Below are 25,943 nucleotides of genomic sequence, written 5' to 3' on the forward strand. Positions count from 1 at the left end.
ATGTTGCCATTTACTTGATTTCACACACACAAGAATCATAATTGATTGTCACCTATTCTAAGAAAGTCTCCAGCGCATACAGTTGATTTCCTAAGGTCCTCTAATGACTGACATAAGACAGTTTCTTGCCTTAACAATTACAAAACTTTGCAAGAGTTATTAGCTTTGTTATGAGCATTCTTATCCAAAATATGGAAGTGAAACAATTTTGAATGACAATGATTAGTGAGTTGAACTTTGCTTCTAAGAATCAAAATTTTACTAGTGTCTCTCTCTCCCCCCCACCTCACACAAGAACGTGTGTGTGTCATCCCATGAAACCAAATGTTGGAACATTCAGGTTACACAAAAGAAAGTACTTTTTCACAAACAGCATACTTGGAATTGATGCTTGCCAGCTGCATTTAACGTAGAATTTGCATGTTTATATAATAGGGCATGGGTAGGCAAACTAAGGCCCGGGGGCCGGATGCGGCCCAATCGCCTTCTATATCCAGCCCACGGACAGTCCGGGAATCAGCATGTTTTTACATGAGTAGAAAGTGTGCTTTTATTTAAAATGCATCTCTGGGTTATTTGTCGGGCATAGGAATTTGTTCCGCAAAATATAGTCCGGCCCCCCACAAGGTCTGAGGGACAGTGGACCAGCCCCCTGCTGAAAAAGTTTGCTGACCCCTGTAACAGGGGATGAGCCCCACTTGTACTGCTCAGCAACCCTGCCTACCCGCCAACCCCTCCCTTTACACCTTGCCCAATCCTTTCTCCTGTTATAGCTCGCTCACACAACCATTAACTTTCTCTCCTTCATTCCCCTCCACAACTAGTGGTGAGGATGACAGTGCTGGCAGTTTGGGGAGGATGTGGATGTAAGGAAGACACGTGGAGGCAGCAATAGGGAGAGAGCATGGCTGGTGCTCTGGGAACGATACAAAGAAAAGCTGCATTCTAAAAAGCAACCTCTCTATCTCATATCAGCAGCCAACTCCTTCACCCTCTGCCCTGAGGATAGCGCTGGTGCTGGCAGGGGGAGCAGGATGTTTGCTGGGGAACTGCCCTGGACTGTCTTGGCTGTTCCACTGGGATCCTGGTGCTGGGGGTAGGGAGATTTAACCCTTTGACCTTCCTGTGCTCCTGATCTCAGTCGAGCCCCCTTACCTGCTATTTGCATTAGAGAAAAAAGCCTTCCACTGGAATTTTCCCATGCAAATAGCAGGCACAGGTTCCTTATATGGACTGGGACTGCAGGGAGGGTAAAATGCCCCTTACCCTGGGTCCCAAGGTAAGATGTAAGGTAGCAAATGGAACTTTATTAGCCCAGGCCCAAGGGTACCTCCAGAAACTTAAGAGGAAGAGAAGGAAACAGTTGTGGGGCTTTCTGCTCCAGGAGGTTCACCAGTTGCCCTACTTACTAGTTTTCAGAAAGCAGGTTTTATTTCAGTTTGTTTTTATATGATGCTGATGGATGTTTTGATCTACAGCTATTTAGTCTAAATCTGACTTGTATGATATACAAGTTTTTGTGTAGCTGTTGTCACACTAGGTTTTTGTTTTTATTCTGTGGCAATTTTATTGATTGAGTAAACCACTGAATACAACATCACTTAACAGCAACATCAGCAACAAGAAACAAAAACACAAGCATCTCACAAGATGTTCAGATGTTGAAATACTCAGCGTTTAGGGGAAGACTGTTGTATTTGTCTTCTGGACTGTGCCTGGGTACTATCTAATTGTGATTGTAGCCAATGCCTCTTTGCCCTGACCAAGTACAAGACAAAACTTCCCAGAAAAAAAGGGCTGCTTCTGCCGCCACCACTGCTTTTCTTTTATAACTTCTCTTTTCACCACTGATAGTTCTTTCTGCAGGAAGGGTTGCTACCATAATGTCCAGTGTCTGTGACTACTGTAGGTAGAATGGTAATCTACAACAATGAAGATTAGTTTAACTATTTCTTCTGCTACAGCACAAGGTTACAATTTCTACTCCATCACTGAACAAACCAACAAATTGGAAAAGCAGAGATATCTGAAATTTCATTTTAAAAAATCGAAATACTTTAAAACATTCTTACTTTATAGCCATCACCATGTGTCAGCTTTCCTAATAAGTTTATGTTAACTGAATACAAAAGAAATGTGAAATAAATATAACCAGAAGGGACGATCAAATCTAATTTGATACATTAATGTCATATGCTGTACATGTTACAATACCAGCCAGAGTTAATACTAAGCTGCAGGCTATACTGAGATTTCCAAATGGCAGATTGTTCTAAGTGATACGAAGTATAATTGAAGTAATAAACGATAGTAAAAGCAAAGAACACTGGCAGGAAGAATTCAAGTATTTACTTAAAAAAATTAAATAAGTTAGTTTTGGAAAGAGAAGACAACTGAAATAATGCAGGGCTCAATTTACAGAAAGTTCCTTTTATTTATCTATTGCATTAACCCTTGAACTCTTGCCAGAATTACCAGTAATGTGTAGAACCTACTGATCTAAAGAACGGATGAGAAAAGACATTACAACTTCCTGAAGGCCATGAACTAGCTAAGGGTTTTGCTTTTGTAATTCCAGTTCTGACTTCAGGAAGCCTTTTCCATGCTAAATTGTCAAACTGCTCTTAATACCAGGGATAGGTGGTTGAAAAGTGATTTGTTAGGGGAGAGAAAAAGGAGTCTGGAAGAAAAAAGAGGAAAACAAAGTTTTCTGAAAGCACATGTGTTCCTAAGAACTGGGACTGTATCTATGATAAATCTTCAAAAGCAGAAAAATAAAATCATACACATGCACACACATAATAGTAGGAATCCAAGGAACCCAACACATCAAATCTGGCATACAGAAGGGGGATTCATGCTTAAATGTCTCAAATGGCAACTGTCCATGAAGCATAGCAAATGGCTTTTGAAATTAAGGGTCACTTCCAAAAAACAGCTAGTTATATAAAATGGGAGTGTATTGCTCAAAGTAATAAAAAGAGAAGGCCCAAGCCCTTTAGCATTCCTACCTCAGATATGTATGGCATGTAGTTCACTTCTAAAGATAAAATTGCTTATACTCAAGGGTGGCATTCATTTAAGTTTTACTCGTAAGAGGCCCATTAAAATCAATGAACATGACTAAGGTTCATTGATTTCACTGGGTCTACTCTTAAAAAAACTTAGTTGAGTACCACCCCAAGTGTGCATGATTTGAACCAGAGGTCCTGATTCTTCACTCCAGATGTGTACAGACTGATTGTGAATATTCAGCAACTAGGGAAGCATTTTTTTACATGAATGATTCTTTCTTCACTTGTACCCTGTTATTCAAATCTGATAACTAGGCTGTCTAGAATTCCCTCTTTCACCCCCATCGAGTCTCTAAAACCTGAAATGTACATTCAATCACAGAGTCCTCTTAAAGAGTCAGCATTTGACTGTACCTGAGTAAGTTTTATCCATGCAGCTTGGAAGCAAGATATTGCTTATGCAGCTTCGCTAGCTCCTTGTCTTTAGCTGTGTGAGCAGTAAAAAAGGCTCCAGCTTCAGAAATGAAGCTATGCTTTCATAACCTTGTATAAGGAATTTGGAGTGGATGACGCGGTGTATAGAAAAGATTACGGGCTTGGATGGCTAGGCAGCAAACACACCCATGCTCCTAAATTAGAGCTGATACGAGTGAGATGGATAGACCTATGGTTTTTGGCTGCCTCGTGTGGTGAGCCACTAAACCACAGGTTGGAGCGTCTACATGGGCAGTGAACTACAGAACTAGTTTGCCCACCCAGTATGGCCACTGGATCCTCATGGACAAGAAAGCCGGAAAGATAAGTTCCTGCTCCAGTTAAACCTTGCATAAATAACAATGTATCTGATGGGTTTCTGTATTCTTTGGTTGCTTTTCTGATCCTGTCTTGTTCTTCAAGTCTTATCTTGTGGCTTCAACATTTAACTATGGTTCTCCTTTCTCCTGGTTCATGGCTCATCTCAGACCACTACTTATGGCTCAGCCTTGACACAATAATTTTCACGGGAGAGTATCATGTACGAGATGATATATGAAAACCCAGCCTGTGCTTTTAGATCTGTGACGGCTGTTCCACAGAATGAAAGAGAAATGGAGGGAAGGGGAGAAAGACAACTCTATCCTTATTCAAAGATGAAGCTCACTAGATACTACTTTATTATTACTATTTTAAGGAAAAGTTTGATTGAAAATGTTTCAAAAGAACAAATATGGAAGCAAGAATGCTTCTATATCTATGTTATTTATTAAAAATATGCACTGATTTTGCAGGCAGAAAAAAAAATCTAAGAGCATAACCTACAGTGCACTGAAATCAACGTTATACTGAAATTAATAGAACATATGCCTTTGATTAAGTCCCATTTATTTCATTAAGAATTAAGTTTCCCCCAGTTCAGAATTGCTAGCTACAAGTAGAAGCTGTGACCTACACACCCTCATAGGCCACTGTCTACAACTTGGCTCCAAAATGTGGAAAATAACCTACATGAACATCTAGTACATGGGAAAAAGGGTCCAAAACTAAAAGCTTGCTTTCATTTATGGTAGCCCATTCACGAAGTGTTGCACAACAGAAGATGCACAGGACTGGTTTGGATTATAAAAAAGAGCCACGGTGAGCCTCAGGCTTGTATGCTTCCCCCTTCTCTGGCACAACTGTTTGAAAGGGTTTGTAAGTTTTCTCTTCAGTGTTAGACTGACCCTTGAGAAACTGTGGTTAAACTTAACTATGATTAGTTGAAACAAGCCAATTTCAAGCCATTGTTCCAACTAACCATAGTGAAGGTTAACCACAGCTTAGGGTTTGGATGACATGTTGAACAGAGGTCATTTTGAAACCCAGAAATGTAAAATCATCCAATGGCTATGCCACAGGAAAATGGTGTAAACATACAGCACACTGAGGCTTGTTCTTGTAAGGTTAAACCATGGTTTAGTGTTTCATATCTTAATGCCAACCAAGGCCTGAATGCACTTTATGAAGTGCTGCCTAGCTTGGACAAGGTCATCTTGAACAGTTAAAAAAAATATTTAGCAGTGTGGCACAAGTTTTCAGGATACGAAAGAAAATTTTTAAAGAATGAAGTCTATTAAAAAATAATAATACAGAAAATTATTTACAGGATGAACATAAAATGAAGAGTCATCAATAATTGAAGCTAGCCAGAGGCATAGCTATTTCTCTACACTAACTGTTGACGATCTAATTCAATTACAAGTATTAAACTCCACGCTGAGGTCAACTGGCCTCACTTCCTCCAATATTACACTTCAACCAGCGCTCATTAATGTGTCTGTTGAATGGATTAGCACATCTGAAGATATATGTACAGAATAGAGGGGGCACAGTCTAATGATAGCCAATTGTTCATTTGTAATAGGGCAAATGTTCAAGGTCTCAACTTATTACCACTAATGTGGAATTTATTAAATTTAAACAAGGGAAAAAAATACCAATGGTGCAGAGCAGTTTATTCTTAGGGAGGTTTGAAAATAGCTGGTACTTGCTGATCATAGAGGTTGGCTGCAAACACATTTAATTATTGCATACCTATATATTTAAATGTTTCACGTTACATATTAGATGTTAAGCATGAAGGGTGCATCCTCTGGCAACTCTGTGGGATATCAATTTCTAAATACCCTGGATTTTCCAGTTTTATGATACATTGAAGGTAGATAAAGAAATGGGTGGATAGTCTGGAAACAGTTCTCTTTCATACCTTTAAACATATGTTGCTTCAAGCAGGTTATACTGACCAACTTAGCATATGACTCCCTCAGCTGAAAGGTATAAGTAACTTGCTGAATCCTATCCATGATCGATATAGGGGATTGCAATTATTCCTCATGAAAATTCAATTCAGAATGGGGGGAGGTTAATATTTCTGTTTGTTATTATGCTATGTATCTCTGTGTTTTTATACTGCAAACTGCCCCATGATGCTCGGATGAAGGGAGGTCTAGTACATTTTTATACCACCCTTCATCTGAGGATCACATGGTGATTAAGACCCAACCTTGTCCTTTTGTACATATTCCCTATCACTACAACAAATAGCTGAGCGAGATCTTTAGACGGGCCCCAGAAGATCACTGAGATGGTTGAACTTAACTGTAGCCCTATCCTAGAATCTCATGAATTGAGGAGTGGGGCTGTGCTTGCAGGACACTCCCACTCCTTCGCATTGCCATCGTTCAGCACTGCCACCCTCCATATACTGGGGCTGGGATCTGAAGCAGGAAGCCTGCTCTGCAGATGTGTAGACTCCCCCATGTGATTTAGAACTCTGTAAGTCATTGTGCTGGCAAATAGGGCAGACAACAATATTCATACCTCCTTCTTTTGTCTTCCAATATATATGGAAGTGTGTACACTGCTGAGTTCTACAATGCACTACAGGGCCCTCTCTTATTGAAAGGATCAGCTGAAACATGTTGGATCTTTGTACCAAAGCTCCTTTATGATAGGAAGCATCCTTTAAATTTATATCAGACTAGTATACTTCTTATCTAGAAGCACCAAGATACTGTATTGACTGTGATGAAACGTGGCAGAGTTGATTTGTCAACAGGTATGAACAGCCAAAAGCCGCAATAAGATCTCGAACCCTTGAATAAATTATTTGTTCTTTATTCCCTGGTCTTATTATCAACCTAAAGGATAAGGTAATTTCAAAACACCTACCTTTTTTGTTAAGGAGTCATCTGAATCAGAAGGCATTCTAGTTGATACATGAAACATTACTTCCACAGTAGAGGTAGCAAAATATGGAGTGGTCAGTCCAGTGCTTTTGTTTTTTTGCAACCCTCCCATAAAACCACAATGGTTTGTGAGGTTCACCTAAAAAGCACAGAAAACATCACCACATTAGAAAACGCTTAATATCAAGTCCCACACATGCCTCTCAGAAAAGCATATAAAGCACTCAGATGTGAACTGATCCATTGTTACCACTTTACTGCGTTGAAGTACCAAAGGATCCTAATTACCGTATTTTTCGCTCTATAACACGCACCTGACCATAACACGCACGTAGTTTTTAGAGGAGGAAAACAAGAAAAAAATATTCTAAACGAAACAGTGGATGTATGATTTTTGTGGTTCATGCTGTGGCCACAGACATGTGATCTGATGGTGAGTTTGGGGTAGCGCAATGCAAAAATCCTGAGGATCCATGTGGATCCATGCTAAAGTCGCCCTCAAGTCGCAGGGGCGCTGGGGGAGTGAACGGGAAGCAAGAGAAGGAGAACGATGCCTCACATACACACAGAGACACACAGAGTATCAATCCTAAAGTCGCAGGGGCGCTGGGGGAGTGAACGGGAAGCAAGAGAAGGAGAACGATCCCCCCCCCCCACACATAGAGTATCAATCCTAAAGTCGCAGGGGCGCTGGGAGAGCGCAGGGGCACTGGGAGAGTGAACGGGAAGCAGGAGGAGGAGAACGATAGCTCAAGCACACACACACACACACACACACACACACACAGCCCCTACAGTGGCTAATCCAAAATCGGACAGCAAAAAACTGCAGGCAGGGACAGAGAGCACGGGGTTGTTTTAAAGCAGCCAACCCCGCTCTGCTTCTCTCCCTCCTCCCCGGCTTGGCTGGCTGAAAAGCTTTGCTGCTACTTAGCGAGCTCAGTGGGGAGGAGAGAGGGACATAGAGCACGGGGTTGTTTTAAAGCAGCCAACCAGGCAGGAGCCGCTTACACTCGTGTAAGCGGCTCCTCTCCTCTCCCGCTCTGCTTCTCTCCCTCCTCCCCGGCTAGGCTCGCTGACAGGAGCCGCTTACACCCGCTTTGCTGTTTCAAAGCGAGCCACGGACTGCTCACGACTGCAGCAGATTCCCCCGCCATCCGTAGGCATTCACTCCATAACACGCACAGACATTTCCCCTTACTTTCTAGGAGGAAAAAACTGCGTGTTATGGAGCAAAAATTATGGTAACCAGAAATAAATAGAAAGCCAACCAACTCTATACAAGCACGAGAGCACCCCAACATACTTGACACATTAGTACTTTCAGTTTCAGAGCCTAGAGGAAAGAGGTTTTAGGAAGGAGGATGGCAAAATTGTGGAAACACTATCAGAATCATTTCTATGGCATGTTTTAAATGTGAATTCTATGGTGCCAAATGATTATTCCTATTTGCACCATTAACACATGTATGGAGACAGAAAATAGATGGCATGAGGCCTGCCTGATGGTTTAATACATCTCATTTGCCGAGAAGACAAGACCTAAGAGACCAATGAAAGGGTCACCTCCATGTGCCCACAACAGGGCATGCCGTCAGCTCATTACAAAGGAAAAATAATTTATTTTCCTTTAATACTGAACATATGCACGGAAAAAGAAGAGATTGGAAGAAGAAATCCTTGGGAGCCATTGACTAGTATTGAACCCAATATTTGTTCAGCAGGCATGCTACTAGTTGAAGACTTGCCATGTAATTTTTATGGTTCTGTTGGTGGACTCTTTGCAAGGCACCAAATGCAAATTGCATGCCTGGGTAAGGGGCCTTGATTTTCCCCAGCATGCGCTGACACAGCACTCTTGGTCAGGCCCAAACACTTAAATGTAGATTACTATATGGCGCAGATACACATTGTGTTTCAACCTGTGTAGATGGGATCTGTGTGGGATGCGGATGTGGTTTGCCACAAAGAGCAGGGGACACTTCTTGGACACCCAGGCAGCTCTTGTGTGGCCACTGCACTGGGTTTTTGCCTCATTGATTTGTTTACTCTTTTTCTCTATCCTAAGGCATGTTCCTAGCCATGCTCTTGATTACAGAGTCTGTATAATTCTGGCAAACCTTCAAATACACCATCACCCTGTATCTAGTGCTTCCAGGATTCATTTGGCCAGTAAATAAGGTTTCAGTTTAACTATCTGAGAACTTGGACGATTAAAACTATTAAGCTTTGAGGAACTTGATGGAAACATCAGGTGGGGGTGGGGGTGGAGACACTGTAACCCTAGAGTACTGAAGAGGACTTTGCTCTGGTCTAATCTCCTCTGCAGTTATTTCCATCGCCACATCAACATACACACAATTAGGTTCTAATGGCTGCTTTCAACTCTCTGGCTGTTGCCCTGCTGGTACTTTCATTCATGGCATGCAGTGTGCCACCTCAGGTTGCACTAGCACTTCTAGGCGCCAGAGATCCCAGCTGGAGGATAGCTACCCTTCAGCTATCCTCTTGTTACCCTATCTAGGGATAATGATAAGATATATGAATTGCAGCATTTGTGCAGTAAGATGGAGCCGATTTTCTCCTATAATTACATGATATTTTGGTCCTAGATTCTGAACAATCAGGACCAGTAAGCCAATCAGATACTATCTTCCTACCACTGGACATGAACTGGCAGATTTCACAGACATAATTGCTGGAAGGTACAGCATATTTCTGAGAGATTGTTAGAATGTTTGTGAAACCAACTTCCTCCTATCCCCAATTTCTCATATCTCACCACCCAAACAAGAATTTTAAGGGAAAAGTGACCTAGGGAAGACTATGAATTCTTCCTTTTATATCACTTTGAGAATCCTGATGGAGAGGGGGTGGAAATCCCACTTCAGGCAGCTGGCTGGTATCCTCGACTTTCCATTCTCCTGAAAGCTCTATAAACAGCTTGTGAACCAGGCAGAATATCAACTCCTGGACAAATGTTCTAGCCTGCAGGACACAAGAGTTCTTTCTCACCAGTCTTTGGATGAATTCCTCAGTAGCTACTATTATAATGGTAACATACAGTCAACCTGAATTACTACAAAGAACAATAAAAAAGGTACCTCCCAACCAAGGCCTGCTACAAAATCCTCATAGGCTTGGCTTCCTCCAGTATTAGTAAGGATGGAGTGTTTGTCCTCTTGTCCCTCAGCAACATAAAATACTGCGATTTTGTGAGTCTCTCGGCTGTAAGACACAGGACTGCAATTACATAAGAATGTACTCTGAAGTCACTAAAGAATGAGATATGCAAACAGAAAAGGGGCGATAACTGCGAAAAAAGCAGTGCTAGTATGTCTTAAATGCTTTTTCTTCTAACATTTTTACACTTATCACTTCCTTTTTTCATTGAAGGTATGCTTATTAGATTGGTTTCCTTTAAATGCCTGCCTATACACAGCAAGCCTGTAACTTATGACGTGGTTACATTCCAGGGATTGCACCTAATGCCAAAATTGTGTATAGTCAAAACACACTGGATTCAGTGGTGGGTGGGACTATTAAAGTCTTTTGCCCTGGATGCTTGCCCCCTTTCAATTTTTTTGCCAAGTTCATAAAGCTGAACACTCATGTTAAGTGTACCGTATTTTTCCATGTATAAGAAGATGCTTATTGCAAAAAAAAAAGGGGGCAAAAATTGGGTGTCATCTTATTCATGGATAGTGAATGCAGAGGGGGCAGCAGCAAGCAGGAGATCAGAAGCGGCGATTGGACGGGTGATTGGTGGCTGCGGCAAGGCCTGCTGATGATTGGCTGTGGCAAATGGGCAGGCGATTGGCAGCTGTGGTGAGGCGGGCAGGCGACTGGTGGCTGTGGCAAGTGGGCTGTTGGTGGCGGCGATTGCGCAGACAATTGGCGGCTGCAGTGAGGTGTGCGATCAGCAGTGGCAAGCGATTGGCAGTAGCAGGCAGGCGGGTGAGAGATTGGCGGAAGTGACCTCCCCCACCCCCCCAAAAAGCTAAACAACTTAATTTTGGGTTTAAAAAATAGGGGGTGTCTTATACATGGGGGCATCTTATACATGGAAAAATAAGGACTTAAGTTCATGGCTCAGAATAATGGTTCGTATGCAGTTGCAATGATACTCTGGTTTCACCTCAGATCGTATAAATCTTTCGTATGCAGTTGCAATGGACAAATTAGGGGGTAATAGAGGTGTAAGGAAAACGCTGAGAAAGTTAAGAACTCTTGAACTTACTCTTACCCAGGTTTCCTCAAACTCGGCCCTCCAGATGTTTCTGGCCTACAACTCCCACAATCCCTAGCTAGCAGGACCAGTGGTCAGGAATGATGGGAATTGTAGTCTCAAAACATCTGGAGGGCCATGAATATAGTCGGCAGATATGAACACACAGATTTCAGTAGCAATTCCCCATGCATAGTAATTATCATTGAAGATAGGAGCAGGCAATATGCTGAAATGCTACCTGTTTTGTTTACTGGTAAATTGTTCAATAAAAGTAGACGCTTAAAATAAAATAAAAACCTTCAGTACTCCTTAATTTGAGCAACTGCCCTCCAAAGGAATTATTCAGTCTTGAGGGAAATAGTTCTTCCCTCGCTTCTTGGAATACTTCACCTGCAGTCAGCTCCATTCCCTTTAAAGCAATGATGGTTTAAGCAATGACTTTATTCCACAGCTAAGAAATTAACTACTTTTAACTCTTTTTACAGCTTTATGGCTTAGACCACTAATAAACTGAACTGAATTAAAATTAACTACAGTGTAGGAATTAACACCTCAATCCTAAAGACAATTATTTAACAGTAAATCCTGGAAATTGATAGAATTCGCACCCTGATCACAAACACCATTTCTTGAAACACATGCTGAAGTAGAAACCATTAGCTACAAAAGCATTTTCAACAATGAGATGATTTAACACAGATTAAAAAGGGTTCATCGCGGGTAACTTGCCATTGTCTTGAATCCAAATTTCTAAGTTCTCGAAGCAGCTTTTCATTTTTTTTCAGAAGATGAAAGCTCCTCCTAGATAAGGAAATATAACAAATGTTTTCATTGCCTGTGCAATGACAGATATAGGACAGCACAAGGCATTTTCAATTCCATTCATGCAATCTCCTACGGTTTTCTTGCCTTTTGTAAGACATTTTCCATATCAAAGATGAATAGATCTTTTAAAAATAATATATACATATAGTTATTTTTTTATCCCAGGTGGTCTTCTGCATCCTTGTTAGTGACTTGAACATAATCCCCACTTCATTCCCCTTCTTCCCATTTAATCTGGAGGGCTGAACAGGACTCCCTTTGGTGCACATAAAACCTGCTCTTTAGTAGGCCAGGCGATAACTGCTTAGTGATAAAAAGGTACTTCCATGCCAGCCAAAAAACACAACAAAAAACACTGAACTGTAGGCTGCAATATAACAGAGTAAGCAAAGCCGAGAGGTTCCCCCAGATTAGCTATAGAATTTTAAAAGCCTAATGATGTTACTGTAAAATAGCTATCTTCCACTTACTATTTGTACTTCTGGCACTGCTCATAAAACCTGTGAGCGGAGGACTCCTAAGAACAGTGCCAACAAAAGAGAATAGTCTGCTTTGACAAAAATAACATGTCAAGGAAAAGGAAAAGAAAGAAGTGGATCTGCTGTAGAAATTTTTAGCTCACTCTCTCTCATAAAAAACAGTATGTTTTTAAATTGAGATTTCTAGATTTTTGTTCATATACTGATGCTTCCCCCAGGGAAATACTGTCCATAATAGATGGGTTAATTAAGTATCTGCTAACTGTATTAAAACCCTTTCATTTTGGAACCTATGCAGAAGTAAATAATTGTAAATGGAAAAAATGCTTTAAAACGTTTGATTTATTAGCTCTTGATTCACAGTCAAGATTACTATAAATCAAACAGAAGAAATGGCTGTTTTCTGTTTGTCTGCTGTGTGATATCTGCATAATATTTCAAGGAGCAGTCTGCTAAATTTTCTTATGCCATCATTTTACATATTGTCCTAGAAGCTTACACATAACCCCTCCTTAAAAATAATGTCCATAAAAACAAACTGCTGACCCAAACTTTGAAATACGATCAGTCTTGACTAAGAATAAAAGGTGTTAAAGGCGCCATATAGGAGTTCAGACTAAGAACAAAGAAGGGCAGTCCGCTATATAAATCCTAACCAAACTCTGTGAGGGGGGAATCAGTGCAACACAAAAAGCAAAATGTCCTTCCTTCCTCTGCTGTCTATAGGGAGGGATGAAAATGATTTTCTGCCAGTCTGTTGCAAGTTTATCAGAACACTTAACTAAATTAAGCATTGTCAGAACATTTAATAACACTAAAAGCAATTATAAGCTGCCCTTTAACAAGACAAAACACAGTTAAATTTTAATGCGACAACTGTGGTGATGGTCACAACTTAAGATACCTTTAAAAGGAGATTAAATAAATTAATGGAGGATAATGCTATCAGTGGCTACTAGGCATGACGGCTATTATGCTCCATCCGGAATCAGAGGCAGCAGTTGCTGGAGAACAACAGCAGGAGAAGGTCCTCATGCCCAGATCGGTTGACCACTGGGTGAAACAAGATGCCAGAATAGATAGGACTTTGGTCTCATCCTGCAACGCATTCCTGTTTTTTTCTTAAGACATTAAGGGAGATATGAGGCTACTTCAAAAAAAAAACGCAGCCCTGTATCTCCTTCTCTGCCCAGCAGCCCCTGCCCCAAGGTAACCTCTGATAATACAAAGCATGTCATGTCTTTGATTTGCGCTACCCTTGCTCATTTGCATGGGAAAAGTCGGTGGGTCAGGGAAGTGATGCTCTGTATTAGTTGAGGAGGACAAATGTGCTGCTGTTCTTTTTAGCAGCCACCACGTTTCTCTTATAATGTCAACTTCAGTTCTGAACAGTACAAACGAAAGAGGAGCTAGTCTTTAACAGTGAATAATGTTATCTTTTTACCTTTTATCCCAAGAATTCATTCCCAGAATACTAAGAAGCAATCTGCAATAGTAAAATGACGAAGAGGGCTTCTGCGGAGTTGGCTCATCCTGCTCCATAGCCTTCATATTTAAGTCATTGAAGTGCTTTTCAACAAAATCTCTCTCTTCCGTATGTTGCTTAAGGATTGCATTAATTACATCATGTTCCTGCTTCTCTGAAACACACAGAGGTTGAAGAGCAGGAACATTGAGCGATACACCTGTCCTCTGCAAGCACTCTGGGCTAGCGATTCCTATATACTGCAAGAGCTCATCAAGGACATCCTCTTCGTCCCTAATTGTGTCCCATGTTGGTACAGTCTCTCTACATCTTTTTTTTACCTGGAGTGCAATTCCATCCTTTACGCATACTTCTTCTACATACACAGTAGGTTCTGACACATCTTCTGGCTTCTCTTGATGGGGTAGTGAGAGGACAAAAGAAGTTGGTTCAGATAAACCACAAAGAGGTGGAGGTCCGTACAGAATGGCAGAATCCCAGGAATATTTGCCAGAGAGATCACGCACTATAATTCTAACATTTGAATTAGCTGATGCAAGCCCAGCAGACAAACCGCCTCCAGGCATGTTTTCTTCCGCTCGGATTTGTATACAGGAAACTAAAGTTGTTCTGTTTAACACAAAGAACTGCAGATTGGGATTCTCAAAGAGCTCAGGAGAAAGTTCAAGGCTTTCACTGTAAGGATTGTCGTTGTTTTCACACACTTGACTCGTGAGCATAGCAGGTCCCCCACTCATGGGATAATGGCCTAAATGGTTTACCAAATGAGTGATCACAGTGCGAGCTGCCACAGAGATCAGTCCTTGTTGCATGTGAGATTTTACTGCAAAACAAAGGGCAATAGATTAAGTTATATAGATAAAAAAAATTTAAAATGCTGGTTAGGCACAAAAAGAAACATTTAAGTCTGAGGAGTTCCGAGGTGACCTGCGTGAAACCAGAGAACAGTCACAGTGAAAAACACATTCCCCTAGGGATCATGTGCACTCTCAAGCAACAGGAACAAAGAAGAAAAGAAGCACTTCGACGATCCAGTCCTAGGATTTCTGTGCCAAACAATAAACGCAAAACAGGCAGTGTTATGTCAATGATGCTGTTATTATTTATCATTTCAGAAGTGCCTAAACTTTACTAAATACCATACTCAGTCCCTACTCAAGGATTACAAGTGAAAATGCACAACACAAGAAGAGAATGGAATGGAGAGAAAGAGAAAATTCATGCTCCAATTCTTAAAGTTACATAGCTGTTCTTATAATGGTTGCTTGGAATAGAAACAGTTCAAGGAAATGAAGCGCCAAATGGCTGCTGGTCTCTCACCCGAGCCAATTTCAATTGCCAGGATGTTTGTGTTATGAAAACACAACTTTGTGAATGGTCACAGTTAATAGCGTAATTATCACCATCTGTTCTCTCTACATTTCCTTTCCTTCTGGCTCAGGAATGGGTGGTGTGGTAAGGCAGGAGCCTCCTGGAAGCACCACCAATGCCACATACCAGGACAGTGAGGGGTGGGGCAGAGTGGCAGTGAAGTTGGGGCAGTGCAGGTGCACCTGACAGGCTTGATTGGTGTGCCTGCCTTGCACCAGTTAAGTGCAGGCCCTGCAGTGCTGCCCTGATGCCTGCTTTTGCTTTTACTATGCCCAGACTTGCACCCCCAGCAACTCAGGATAACATTTCAAGCACCTGATGAAGTGGACTCTTTCCCATGAAGTCTTATGCCATAATAAATTGAGCGATCTTTAAGGTGCCACAAGACATGTTTTCCTGCAACGCTCTAACACAGAGCTACCCCTCTAGAATTCAGAGTATCACTCTGCTGGTACAATCCACTTGCAGAAGACCCCCTACTTTTAATGGCACCAGACCATTTTGCAAAGGTTCCATACAAAGCCTATTTAGAGCACCGTAAGAAATGCATATAAATGCCTATTAAACTGCTTATGTGATGAAAACAATATTATTTATACCACGACCAAATTCTATTATTTTATTGTTTAATGACTTTATATGTTGCCCTTCAGGGCAAAGCCCTCCCAAACAGATAGAGAAAAGAGAGTTAGTTTCCTATACATAGCAGGATAATTCACTTTATACACAAAAGCAGGAACATTATGCTTCCATATAATTTACAGAACAACCCACCAGGCAATGCTTCTAGTAAAGACCCCCAGTGATCATCCTTTTACTCATCTACCTGCGAACCATTCTGCCATGCCTACATACCAATATTGTTTTTGGCGCCCAGGTCACCCCACCCTGGCTCCATCTCCCTCCAGGAATGTTCTGATTTCTCAGTCTATGTAACGTTATTCTAATGGATGGAAAGATTTTGGAATTTCAACAGCACTTTCTTAGCCACTGTTTAGACTAACTGACTTTCTGTTATCCAGAGCCCTTCTCTTCTACAGGACACACAGTAATCCAAGAGGCCACGGAGAATTATCTAAGAACAACAGAGGGTCTTCTTCTTCCTTTCCCTCTGATGGCCTCAGTAATGATAGCTGTTAGCTAGAGGGAAGGAGGCTCCCAGCTGGAGCTGTACCAAAGAATGATGCTTCTTTTCCTTACGGTAGCCCCCAGCACGCCTGCAAATCGCTTCCAGAGAGTTGGGGAATCCTCCCGAAAATATTCTGCACACAAATAAAACAGCTGAGGCTTTGTGCAGAGAGTTCTGGAGGAGGAGTGGGATCTGGACTCAGCTCTTGTCCCTGACAAACAGCTGATTCACAGGATTTTAATATTGCTAAAAGGGAACTGCATGCCTATCTTCAGCTGCTCAGCATGTGCTCCTATGGATTCAGATAAGGTTATGCCAAGCAACTCCCACTTTTTGGAAATTTTAATTTAGAATTTTGTCAAACATTTAAGGAGGGGTAGCCAATCTGATGCTCTCCAGAATCTATGGACTACAACTCCCACCATTCCTGGCTGAGGTTGATGGTCAAAAACAGCTGGAGCACCCCATGTTGCCTACCCTGATGTAAGTTATTTGAATTTAATAATTACCTGTAACACAGAGATTATACTAATGGTACATTTCTAGGTTTCACAAACAGCTTTTTGAACCCTTGAATCCAAATGCATGGTGCCTTGAAAAGCGCTGCCCATACTTTTATTTTTATGTAAATTCTAATAGAAGACCTCCTGTTGATTTTCTCCAATGATAATTTCCAAAAACTATCAGCAAATTGCAACAGGGTTTCTTGCTTAATTTGTGTAGTTTGTGCATATTGTCAATGCATGACAGCTTCATGATGAGTCCATCTGACTTTTACTTTTCAATTGAGTATACAAGGTTATTCAGAATTTGATTAAGTGGTTGTCTTCATAAAAAACAACAACCAAGCAATTCCTTCCTTAGGAGACTCTTCTCTGTCCATATATATCCTGAGGTCAACCTATTATAAGGTGGTAAGACCAAAACCTCCCTTGGTTTATAGAAAGGCACAACTGTCAAGCCAATTCTGTGATTCTTTTCTTTTCCATTTTCAACACTGGTTTCAATCAATGGAAACTATGTACTTGGGGTGGTTCCTGAAAATCTCTGTTCTTCAGATGTCACCCACCGATTATAATAAAAGGATGCAGCTCAGAGAGAGACAACACTGTTAAGAGCTAAATGTTAAAAACCAGGGAGTAACTATCTCCGAGACTCTGGTTGACTCTGAGAGATAGCTCTGTCACCCAATCCTCTTTTCCCCACAGTACTTCATTGCTCACTCAGTCTTCTCATCACATCTGCACTGGCATAATGCTATTCATACCATTTACTCCTATGTATGACTGGCATCAGTTATAATAAATTTCTATAACTTCTGGATTTTAATAGTGCTTAAAACCCATTAATATATGATGAAAATAAAGGTGCCAGGAGTCTTTCTCAGTGCTGGCTATTTAAGTTTTATAATTTAAAGTTACAAAATATTACATTTTATGTAACATTAAAAATAACATCACACTCAAAAAAGACAATCACAACATACATAGCAGAAACACGACGACAATTCCAGAAAGAAATACTGAAAGGCACCCAGTAAAAGAAAACAGGAGCGTAAAAACAGCATAACCCTACACTTAGAATTCAGCTCTATACCCATTTACTTGGGGATAAGGCCCATCCAGTTTAGACACTTAATGCAGCAGCTCCCTGCATCTATTTGTGCTGTCCAGAAAGCATGACAGCAGCACAATGAGGAGAGGATCCGGTGCTGCAGCCCCACCCTGCCAAAGTGGCTTCTGCTTGCTGCTTATTTGGGTGCACTGGAGCATTCTGCACAGCTGGGGTTTCCTCAATAGCTGTGAAGTCCCCTGCACCCTCCAACGGAGGCTGGCAGATCTGGACAGGGTTGGGTGGACTGATACCTCCACCTTATCTAACCCACACCAATATTGTGAATCAGGGGTATGGATTGCTGTGCCCCTTCTGAGTAGACATCTGTTACATTTTTGCCATCAACCACCAGCAGACTCAAACTGCTTAATGAATCTTCTGCCCTACATGTATCATGAGTAGTATGATTTGATTTACTATCAGGTAGAATGACAGGCAGAGGCAAAGTACGTATGTTCTTACTCATGTAGTTAAAAGGTAGCAAGGGCTCAAAAGCAGATGTGCACAAGCCTTTCTGTTAAAGAAGGCTTGTGCATCTCTGAAGCTGGAGGACAATTCAAATGAAATGTATTTGCCAGTTTAGTAGCTGACAATCTGCTATCCTTTCAAGCGTGGCTGAAATTTACTGCTTGAGGCAGCACGTTTCATGGTGGGACCAGCTCTGCTGCTGCTGTTCCATCCTTTTCGCTGATATTAACTCCTAGAGTTTCACATGTCTATTGCACCATGGGATTCAATATACTTGTTATGGGGTTTCAATGAGTTCTTAACAGTTATTCTTGGGTTTCAAGGCATACTCATCTGGAAGAAGCAACAGTATGCTTCACTTAGTACACCTACTAAAGCTCTTCCTTCTATTTGTCACCATGTCCACTTGCCTGTTTTGTAGAAAAACAGGGTAGCTGAAATTTCAGAGTAGTGCCTCTCAAAGCACTCTGCATTACAAGAGCTTTTATCCTGAAACACTTCTGCATAAGATAAAACAGATACAAGCATCCAAGCATCAAGGAAAGTAGACAGACACAGGGAGGTGATGACAAATCCAAACTAGGGTGCCCACTGTCCTGGATTCTTCAGCTTTAGTATCCTATAATGTACCTCAGTTTAATGGAAACGCACCAAACTACCTTTCCATATGCCTGAAATCCCTACCAAAGCTCAGTCTCTTACAGGCAAGGATGTGCTATATTGAAAACAGAAATGAGACTGGATCTCTCTCTTTCATGAAGTATTCTTCATATTACTGAATGTTGGAAAACCCAGTGGGCTTGCATCAACTGGATGTCTTGGGACTGGGCTATCATAGAGTCAACAAGACATATATTGGACATCTGGGGTGTTGAACTGGTTCAAAGCCCTGCACCTAGCCACTATTGCCACATATCCAGGATGTATTTCAGGATCATACATTTCTGTTGTCCAGCTACTGCAACAATTGATGCCCTGATGGACCCAGTAAAATGGTCAGTCACACCAGGCAGCTAAAAATAAGGGGAAGGGGGAGAAGGGCTGACCAGAAAGAGGGGAAAACGAAGAGCCAGGGCTCCATTGTGAGCCTCCCAACATCTAGGGTTGGGTCTTGCTTTCTGACATGATTTTACCCCTGAGTACTTAAAAAAGGTTTCTTTTCTCAATCGCTCTTAAGAGTTCCAGGAACTACAGATTGCTGGGGAATAGTGAAAAATACTTAGGTGATATCTGATATCAGACATACTCAGACGAGACTTACTGAAATCAATGGACTTGTGTAAGAAGTCCATTGATTTCAATGGGTACACTCTGAGCATGAGTAATGTTGGATACCATCCTTAATATTTAATACTGCTAAACCAGCACTAAAATCCATGGAACAGTAGCTCATTAATCTGACCCAACTTCCTTGGAAATTATTCTAAATGGAAAAAGTTAGGTTACTAACTTATATAAAACAACACCACATACATAAATTTAGGGCTTTAACAAGAAACCAGAAGCATTAGTCCTGTGGGGAAATGTACAAATGAAGGATAGCAATGCTAAGGTTTTGTGCATGAGACATTCATTTAAAGAGTGGGAGGGGGGAGCTATTCAAGGTTGTCTTTTCAAATTGCCAGATTAAACAAATCACACAGCATTTGCTGCAAACCCATAATTACACATTATTATAGTATACAAAAGCAGAAAGGCACAAAAAGCTACTGCAATTCTCTACACTTGCAATGGAACATGTAGGGGAAGTTAATTTTGGTAAATACTTTAAATATTAGCTTTGCATAATATGTATAGGTGAAACTGTAATTAGGGCAGAATGAATCCTTCGATGTTTCTTTCATTCTGACCCTGCAGATGATTACTCTTTGCTAATAAGACCACAGCCATTTGACAAAAAGCCAACTACAGTACCTTGCTTCATTCTTCAGTAAATTTAATAATTACCGCTCCTCCTGCCAATAGTTCTCAAATCAGATTTGTTCAATCCAATACTGAGCTTATTAGAGGACAGCTCTGTGTTCAGAATTCTTTGGCCAAAAAAGTACTTGAAGATGATGAAGCATGCCTTAGACAAGGGCACAATGATTAGCCATTTTCTCCACATAAAAAAAACAGCACGGAGTCACTACAGACCACAAAATCACCTGCTGTTAGCACACAGCTGCTACAAAAAGGTTCTGCATTTATCTAGTCCTTAATGCCACTAAGGAAGCCTAAAGGGAACAGCTTAATACAGGAGGAGAATGACACTACACAGAATATTTGGTATCAGTATTAAAGCCTATCTTTTCCAAATTTCCGTCCACCAGGACCATTTGATATTTGCTAAAAGAAAAAAATTCAGCTTAAAACTTCTTGCAACCTTTATTTCAAGGTGGTGTATTTACTGAGAAAAAAATAAAATACTCCCAACATGGAAAGCTCTTCAGGAAACAATGAAGCTTCACAAAAACATTTCTTTACGAATATAAAACAAAATGTCAACTTTATATTAAATTGCTTTTATCGGAACTCAACTATTCTGTATCTGGTTGTTTGGAAAAGATTAAGATAATTCCTCTAAAACCAAAAAATTATACATAATGCTAGTTGTTTGCAATGTTGCACAGAGGGCAAAAGGACCCATATTAAATGGATTTTTATGTACGTATTTTAGTAAACAGAGTTGCAATTGCTCAAAATTACACTGATTTATTCCACATTGATTTAGCACTATCTAGAGATCATAATGGCATTAGATGTAATATAAAATCCACACTTTAGACACTTCAGTATCGGAAATCTACATTATTTGGTCAAAGGGAGGTGTTCATCAAGGCAAACAGACCTTCTGTGACTGGCTGGAGTTTTGACGACCGTTCTGAATCTGGAGAATGTAATGGCTCTGGCTCCTTGAGACTTTCCAAATGCATAAAAGGATCATAATCAGAAGATGCCAAATCAGATAGGCTCACAGGAAAATATTTGGGGTTGCTAAAGCACTGAGATCCATAAACACACCCATGAAGGACCTAAGAAGAAAAACGAAGTTTAACATAAAAGTATCAAGAAAGCAAACAAACAAAAGAAATAAAAATAAACAGATTGGACACAGTAGTTAGTTAATTAGTTGGTTTTTAAATGCTCCAATTTTCTGTTTTTACTATGATGTTTCACAGGTCTGCCATTAGATGTAATTTAAAATACACACTTTAGACAGACATTTCACTATTGTGATATGTACTAAAGGTACTGACAATTATTCTACCCCAATTGCATGTGTTTAGATTTTCAAAATGCTCTTCATAAACAGAGATATGAACCCCACATGCAGCCACTTCTCTCCTTCCTTTGTGCAAGTAAGTGAACAAGCCAGGAAGTTAACTACCATCTCCCATTAAGTCCAAAGTGGGATACTATATTCAACAGCTTCTAAACAAACAAGGATATGAAGTCAACGATAAACCATGGCTTGTTAGGGAGCCATTAACCATAGTTTCCCAGTTCAGATTTTTTCCTGGCTTGTATGAAAAGAGGAACAAGGCTGCCATATGCAGTTACATAAGGCATGGTCTTCTGATTATGACCACTGAGGGAATTTTTACTGGTTATGTGAAGTGCTATTTTTCATATTCACTGCCCTTCACGGCTTAGGAGCTTGGTACTTTGAAGGATTGTCTTTTTATGTGACGGCCTTCTGAAGCTGCATATCTGTTTTGTATTGTTAATCTGTTTTGCTTGTTTCTTCCAACCCTTTTATACTTCTCACCTTGTTAGTAAAAACTTTAAAGATTAAATAAAAAGTAACACACCCGCACCATAAATCAAAGCAGGGGAAGGGGGGGAGCAGCAGCAGGTACCTTATATATGCAATTGAGAACAGATTTTTCCATTTTATCATTTTCAGATCCTGAAGTGTGAACAGGTTGCAACAGTGTCTTTAAAGGCAATGCCATTATCCAGTCCAACAGACAGAGAAGTAGAGAGACCACCAGCTGCAACAGAAGGATTTCTAAATTATAGCTAACCATGAAGAGGAATCTGCTTACTCTCTGTTTTTGTCCTTCCTTTCTTAATTTAGTCTCAGCATTAATCTAGCTCAATAGTAGCACAGTATTATGTAGATTATGTCCAACTGTTCTGTGTGGGTGTGTGTGTGGGGAAACATATATGCCAAATGTACATGGCATGAACGCACTAAAACGTCATCTATTTGAGTGTCATTAGGAGAGTTCAGCACAACACTTTTAACTTTGAATGGAATACACCTATTGCCAACAGCAGCAGAGTGATTAAAGACTACCTAATACTTTGCTACGCAAAGAAGAAAAACAGATACATTATGTGGCAGTCTGTACAGTGGTACCTCGGGTTAAGTACTTAATTTGTTCTGGAGGTCCGTTCTTAACCTAAAACTGTTCTTAACCTGAGGCACCAGTTTAGCTAATGGGGTCTCCCGCGGCCGCCGTTGCACGATTTCTGTTATCATCCTGAAGCAAAGTTCTTAACCCGAGGTACTATTTCTGGGTTAGCGGAGTCTGTAACCTGAAGCGTATGTAACCCAAGGTACCACTGTATATGTTTTGAACACTCAAAAAAAGGTTATAGTTTCTTGCAGGAACCAGTCACTTCAATGAGTCTTTATAACTATTGGATGGTATCCACACTATACATAAGCAGAAAACTCCAGCAATAGGCCATCCCACTCCAGTCTCTCACCTGCAGCCCTTGAAAACCCTGGATACAATCCACTTTCTATTGCAAAGAAAAAAAATGGCTGGGACCAGTGATATACTTAAGAAAGATGACATAATTCATACCCTCTTGTCCTGTTCGTAAGAAGAAGCTTCTGTACTGGGCAAGAGATGAGTGATGGTTGCTATCAGGATCTATGGGAAATAAATAAATATTTGATGTAACATTTCTACCATTTTTAGACTTTAAATAAACCCTTTAATCCACTGGCAGACATACTTTGAAAAACAGTTTTTGGTAGTTTTTTTTAGTCTTTGTATTTTAAAACTTTTTCTTATGTTTTCAAGAATATACACATAAGCAGAGGAAGTTATGTCCTGAATAAAATAAGCTGATACAATTGCATCACACTGTTGTACTTCCTTCCGCAAACATACCTAGAACCACTATAATAAACAGACAAACAAACTAATTGAAGCAGAACTAACCCCCTCCCCATCCCCTGCAACTAACACACTTTGGTTCCAAGTGTCATGAGAATGTCCCATTACTCTTCAGCAGGTAAGTGTAGCAAAGAAATAACAATTTACATGCAATGCATAATACATACCAAAACATATTAAATCTATCAAAATAACAGTTCACTTCAAGATGTTTAAACCCTCCTATGAAGTCATTTGCCTTTTGATCACTATATTGGGTCACTATATTTAAATACATTTCCACATTAAGAACATAAGAATGTGAGAACCATGATGGTTCAAACTAAAAGCCTACTGATATAGTCTAGTTATCTGTTTCCTACATTGGCCAACCAGCTGGTCTGCAGAGACATATAGCCTTGACCAAAGTGGAGGTAGAACATACCTGCCATGACTAGTAACCACTGATAAGTCTTAGCATCCCTGAATTTGTCTAACAGTTGGCGGCCATCAAAACATCTTGTGGAAATGACTTCCACTATGCACTGTGTACTTCCTTATGTCTATCCTGAATCTCCCAGAATACAACTTCACTGGATGAGCCTGGAATCCAGTATCATGATGAGAGAGAGAAAGTTTCGCCTTCATTATACCACCTATAATTTTATACATTGGTCTATTCCCACTTTTCATTTTAGTTTACTGGGGTATAGAAAATGTCTATTGTGTAGGGATTTATGATGGCTGTCAATGCAATCAGTTTGTTTTGGATCATCCTTGCAAGTAAATTAATCAATGCAAATGGTTATTTTTCAGCTGTTATAATTTCTTATTGTTAGTACAGACAAGGCAGCAGTGTTTGTTCCAATTCAGAGTGTTCCCACTCCACCATCACTTAGCAAGTCATTTGTTAAGCTCTTTGAAGTCTTAGGCTGCAGTTGTGAAGCTGCTTAAGAGCCTGAGTAATTCCAGAATCGAAGCCTTTAATAGTTGCTGCTATCAGTACTGGCAGAATTGATCTTTAACCACATTTGCTCAGAAGTCAGTTCCCTTGATTTCAGCATGCACTTAGAATTGGTGTTTGCTTTATTTTATTGCCTTCAACTGCTTGTAGCAAAATCTGTTGCACTTCACTGAAATATATTGAACTACTCCTTTCTCATGCACATTATTGTGCCCAAACATATTTATCTGTTTTTATTTTTTTAAAAAAAAAATGCATTCTGTTATGGTACCTGCTTCATATTTCTCTTTTGGGTGAGATTTAAAATGTGAGGGCCATTAGAGCAGGTGGCTGTTACAGTGTGTTTCATTTTATTTATTTATAAAATTTATACACCGCTTGATTGTAAAAAACAAACAAACCTCAAAGCACATTACAAAAAGATAAAACAATAAAATCAAACAGCTGCTCCTCCCCAATCAAGTAAGTAAATAAAAATGCTTAACTAAAAGTAGAAATTGTAGAAAGATTTTGGCAGATTTTTCTGCGCACTTGGGGGCAAAAGAGAGTAATTTAAAACAACTGTTGTTGAGACATTTCATTCCAAATCTGCTAGACTAGAGCCAGACAGAGGATGATGACAGGTGGGTGTCCTGGCTACTGCCAACGTAAATCCTGGCTACACCCACACTGGCAGGCTGCATAGTAGCTGAACCTGCTATTCTCAGGGTGCACCAACAGTTATGTTAACACAAACTATTCCGTACCCCATCAAATTGATCAGGGTTTAAATATGATAATGTTAAGTAGGGCACAGACATTGGATTGAGGCCATATTGCTTAGCATCTATTTAGGTTTTCCTGGAAGGAGCTCTGTGTTATTAGTATTCAAAGTGGCAATGAGGATACAGGAAGTGTTGATGAATATACAGAAAGAGTGATTTAAGGAAGCCAAAGAGCCAAACAAAACTGCTTATGAGAAGGGAAAATGAACACAAATATACCATTTAGGTGTTCACATGTTCATTCCCAAAGCTTTGGTGCTGATTGGAACAACATTTACAAGATGACAGCATAGAGTGTGCTTATTAGAAAGCTTGCAAAATAGTGACCATCAATGGGGTATGTTCATCCCCGACCTGGCCACAGCGATCCATGCGATGGTCACCTCCAGGCTTGACTACTGTAATTCGCTCTACGCGGGGCTGTCCTTGAAGCTGTCCCAGAAACTCCAGTGGGTGCAGAATGCTGCAGTGAGGCTCCTCACGGGGTCTCTGCCATGGGAGCATATTCACCCAGTGCTTTTCCAGCTGCACTGGCTCCCGGTGGAGTACAGGGTCAGATTTAAGGTGCTGCTTTTGACCTTTAAAGCCCTCCACGGCCTAGGACCCTCGTACCTCGTACCTCTCCCAGTATGCCCCACGGAGAGACTCAAGGTCCATAAATAGCAACACCCTAGTGGTCCCGGGCCCTAAGGAAGTTAGATTAGCTTCAACCAGAGCCAGGGCCTTTACAACTCTGGCTCCGGCCTGGTGGAACGCTCTGCCTCATGAGACCAGGGCCCTGCAGGATCTGATTTC

The 25,943-nt window shown here is 40.6% G+C and overlaps 1 protein-coding gene across 24 annotated transcripts in view; it reads right to left on the reverse strand.

Annotated features, from left to right (window-relative positions):
• RALGAPA1 (Ral GTPase activating protein catalytic subunit alpha 1) overlaps positions 1 to 25,943 on the reverse strand; it is a 123,923-nt gene that overhangs the window by 26,529 nt on the left and 71,451 nt on the right. For 17 of the 24 annotated variants that reach the window (XR_014546730.1, XR_014546731.1, XM_083607992.1 and 14 more), the window contains 7 exons: positions 23,124 to 23,192; positions 22,164 to 22,298; positions 21,152 to 21,335; positions 13,698 to 14,562; positions 11,679 to 11,750; positions 9,823 to 9,946; positions 6,702 to 6,857 (listed from right to left, as the gene is read on the reverse strand). Coding sequence is in view for 22 of the 24 variants with exons in the window: in XM_083607992.1 (XP_083464118.1) it covers positions 6,702 to 6,857; positions 9,823 to 9,946; positions 11,679 to 11,750; positions 13,698 to 14,562; positions 21,152 to 21,335; positions 22,164 to 22,298; positions 23,124 to 23,192 (1,605 nt within the window). In the remaining 2 variants the exon portion in view is untranslated. Of the gene's footprint in view, positions 1 to 6,701; positions 6,858 to 9,822; positions 9,962 to 11,678; positions 11,751 to 13,697; positions 14,563 to 21,151; positions 21,336 to 22,163; positions 22,299 to 23,123; positions 23,193 to 25,943 lie in introns of all 24 variants that reach the window. The other 7 variants (XM_083607999.1, XM_083607987.1, XM_083607984.1 and 4 more) reach the window with 1 other exon arrangement.

This window comes from Podarcis filfolensis (assembly GCF_964270895.1).
Source record: "Podarcis filfolensis genome assembly, chromosome: 1".
Classification (NCBI taxonomy): domain Eukaryota; kingdom Metazoa; phylum Chordata; class Lepidosauria; order Squamata; family Lacertidae; genus Podarcis; species Podarcis filfolensis.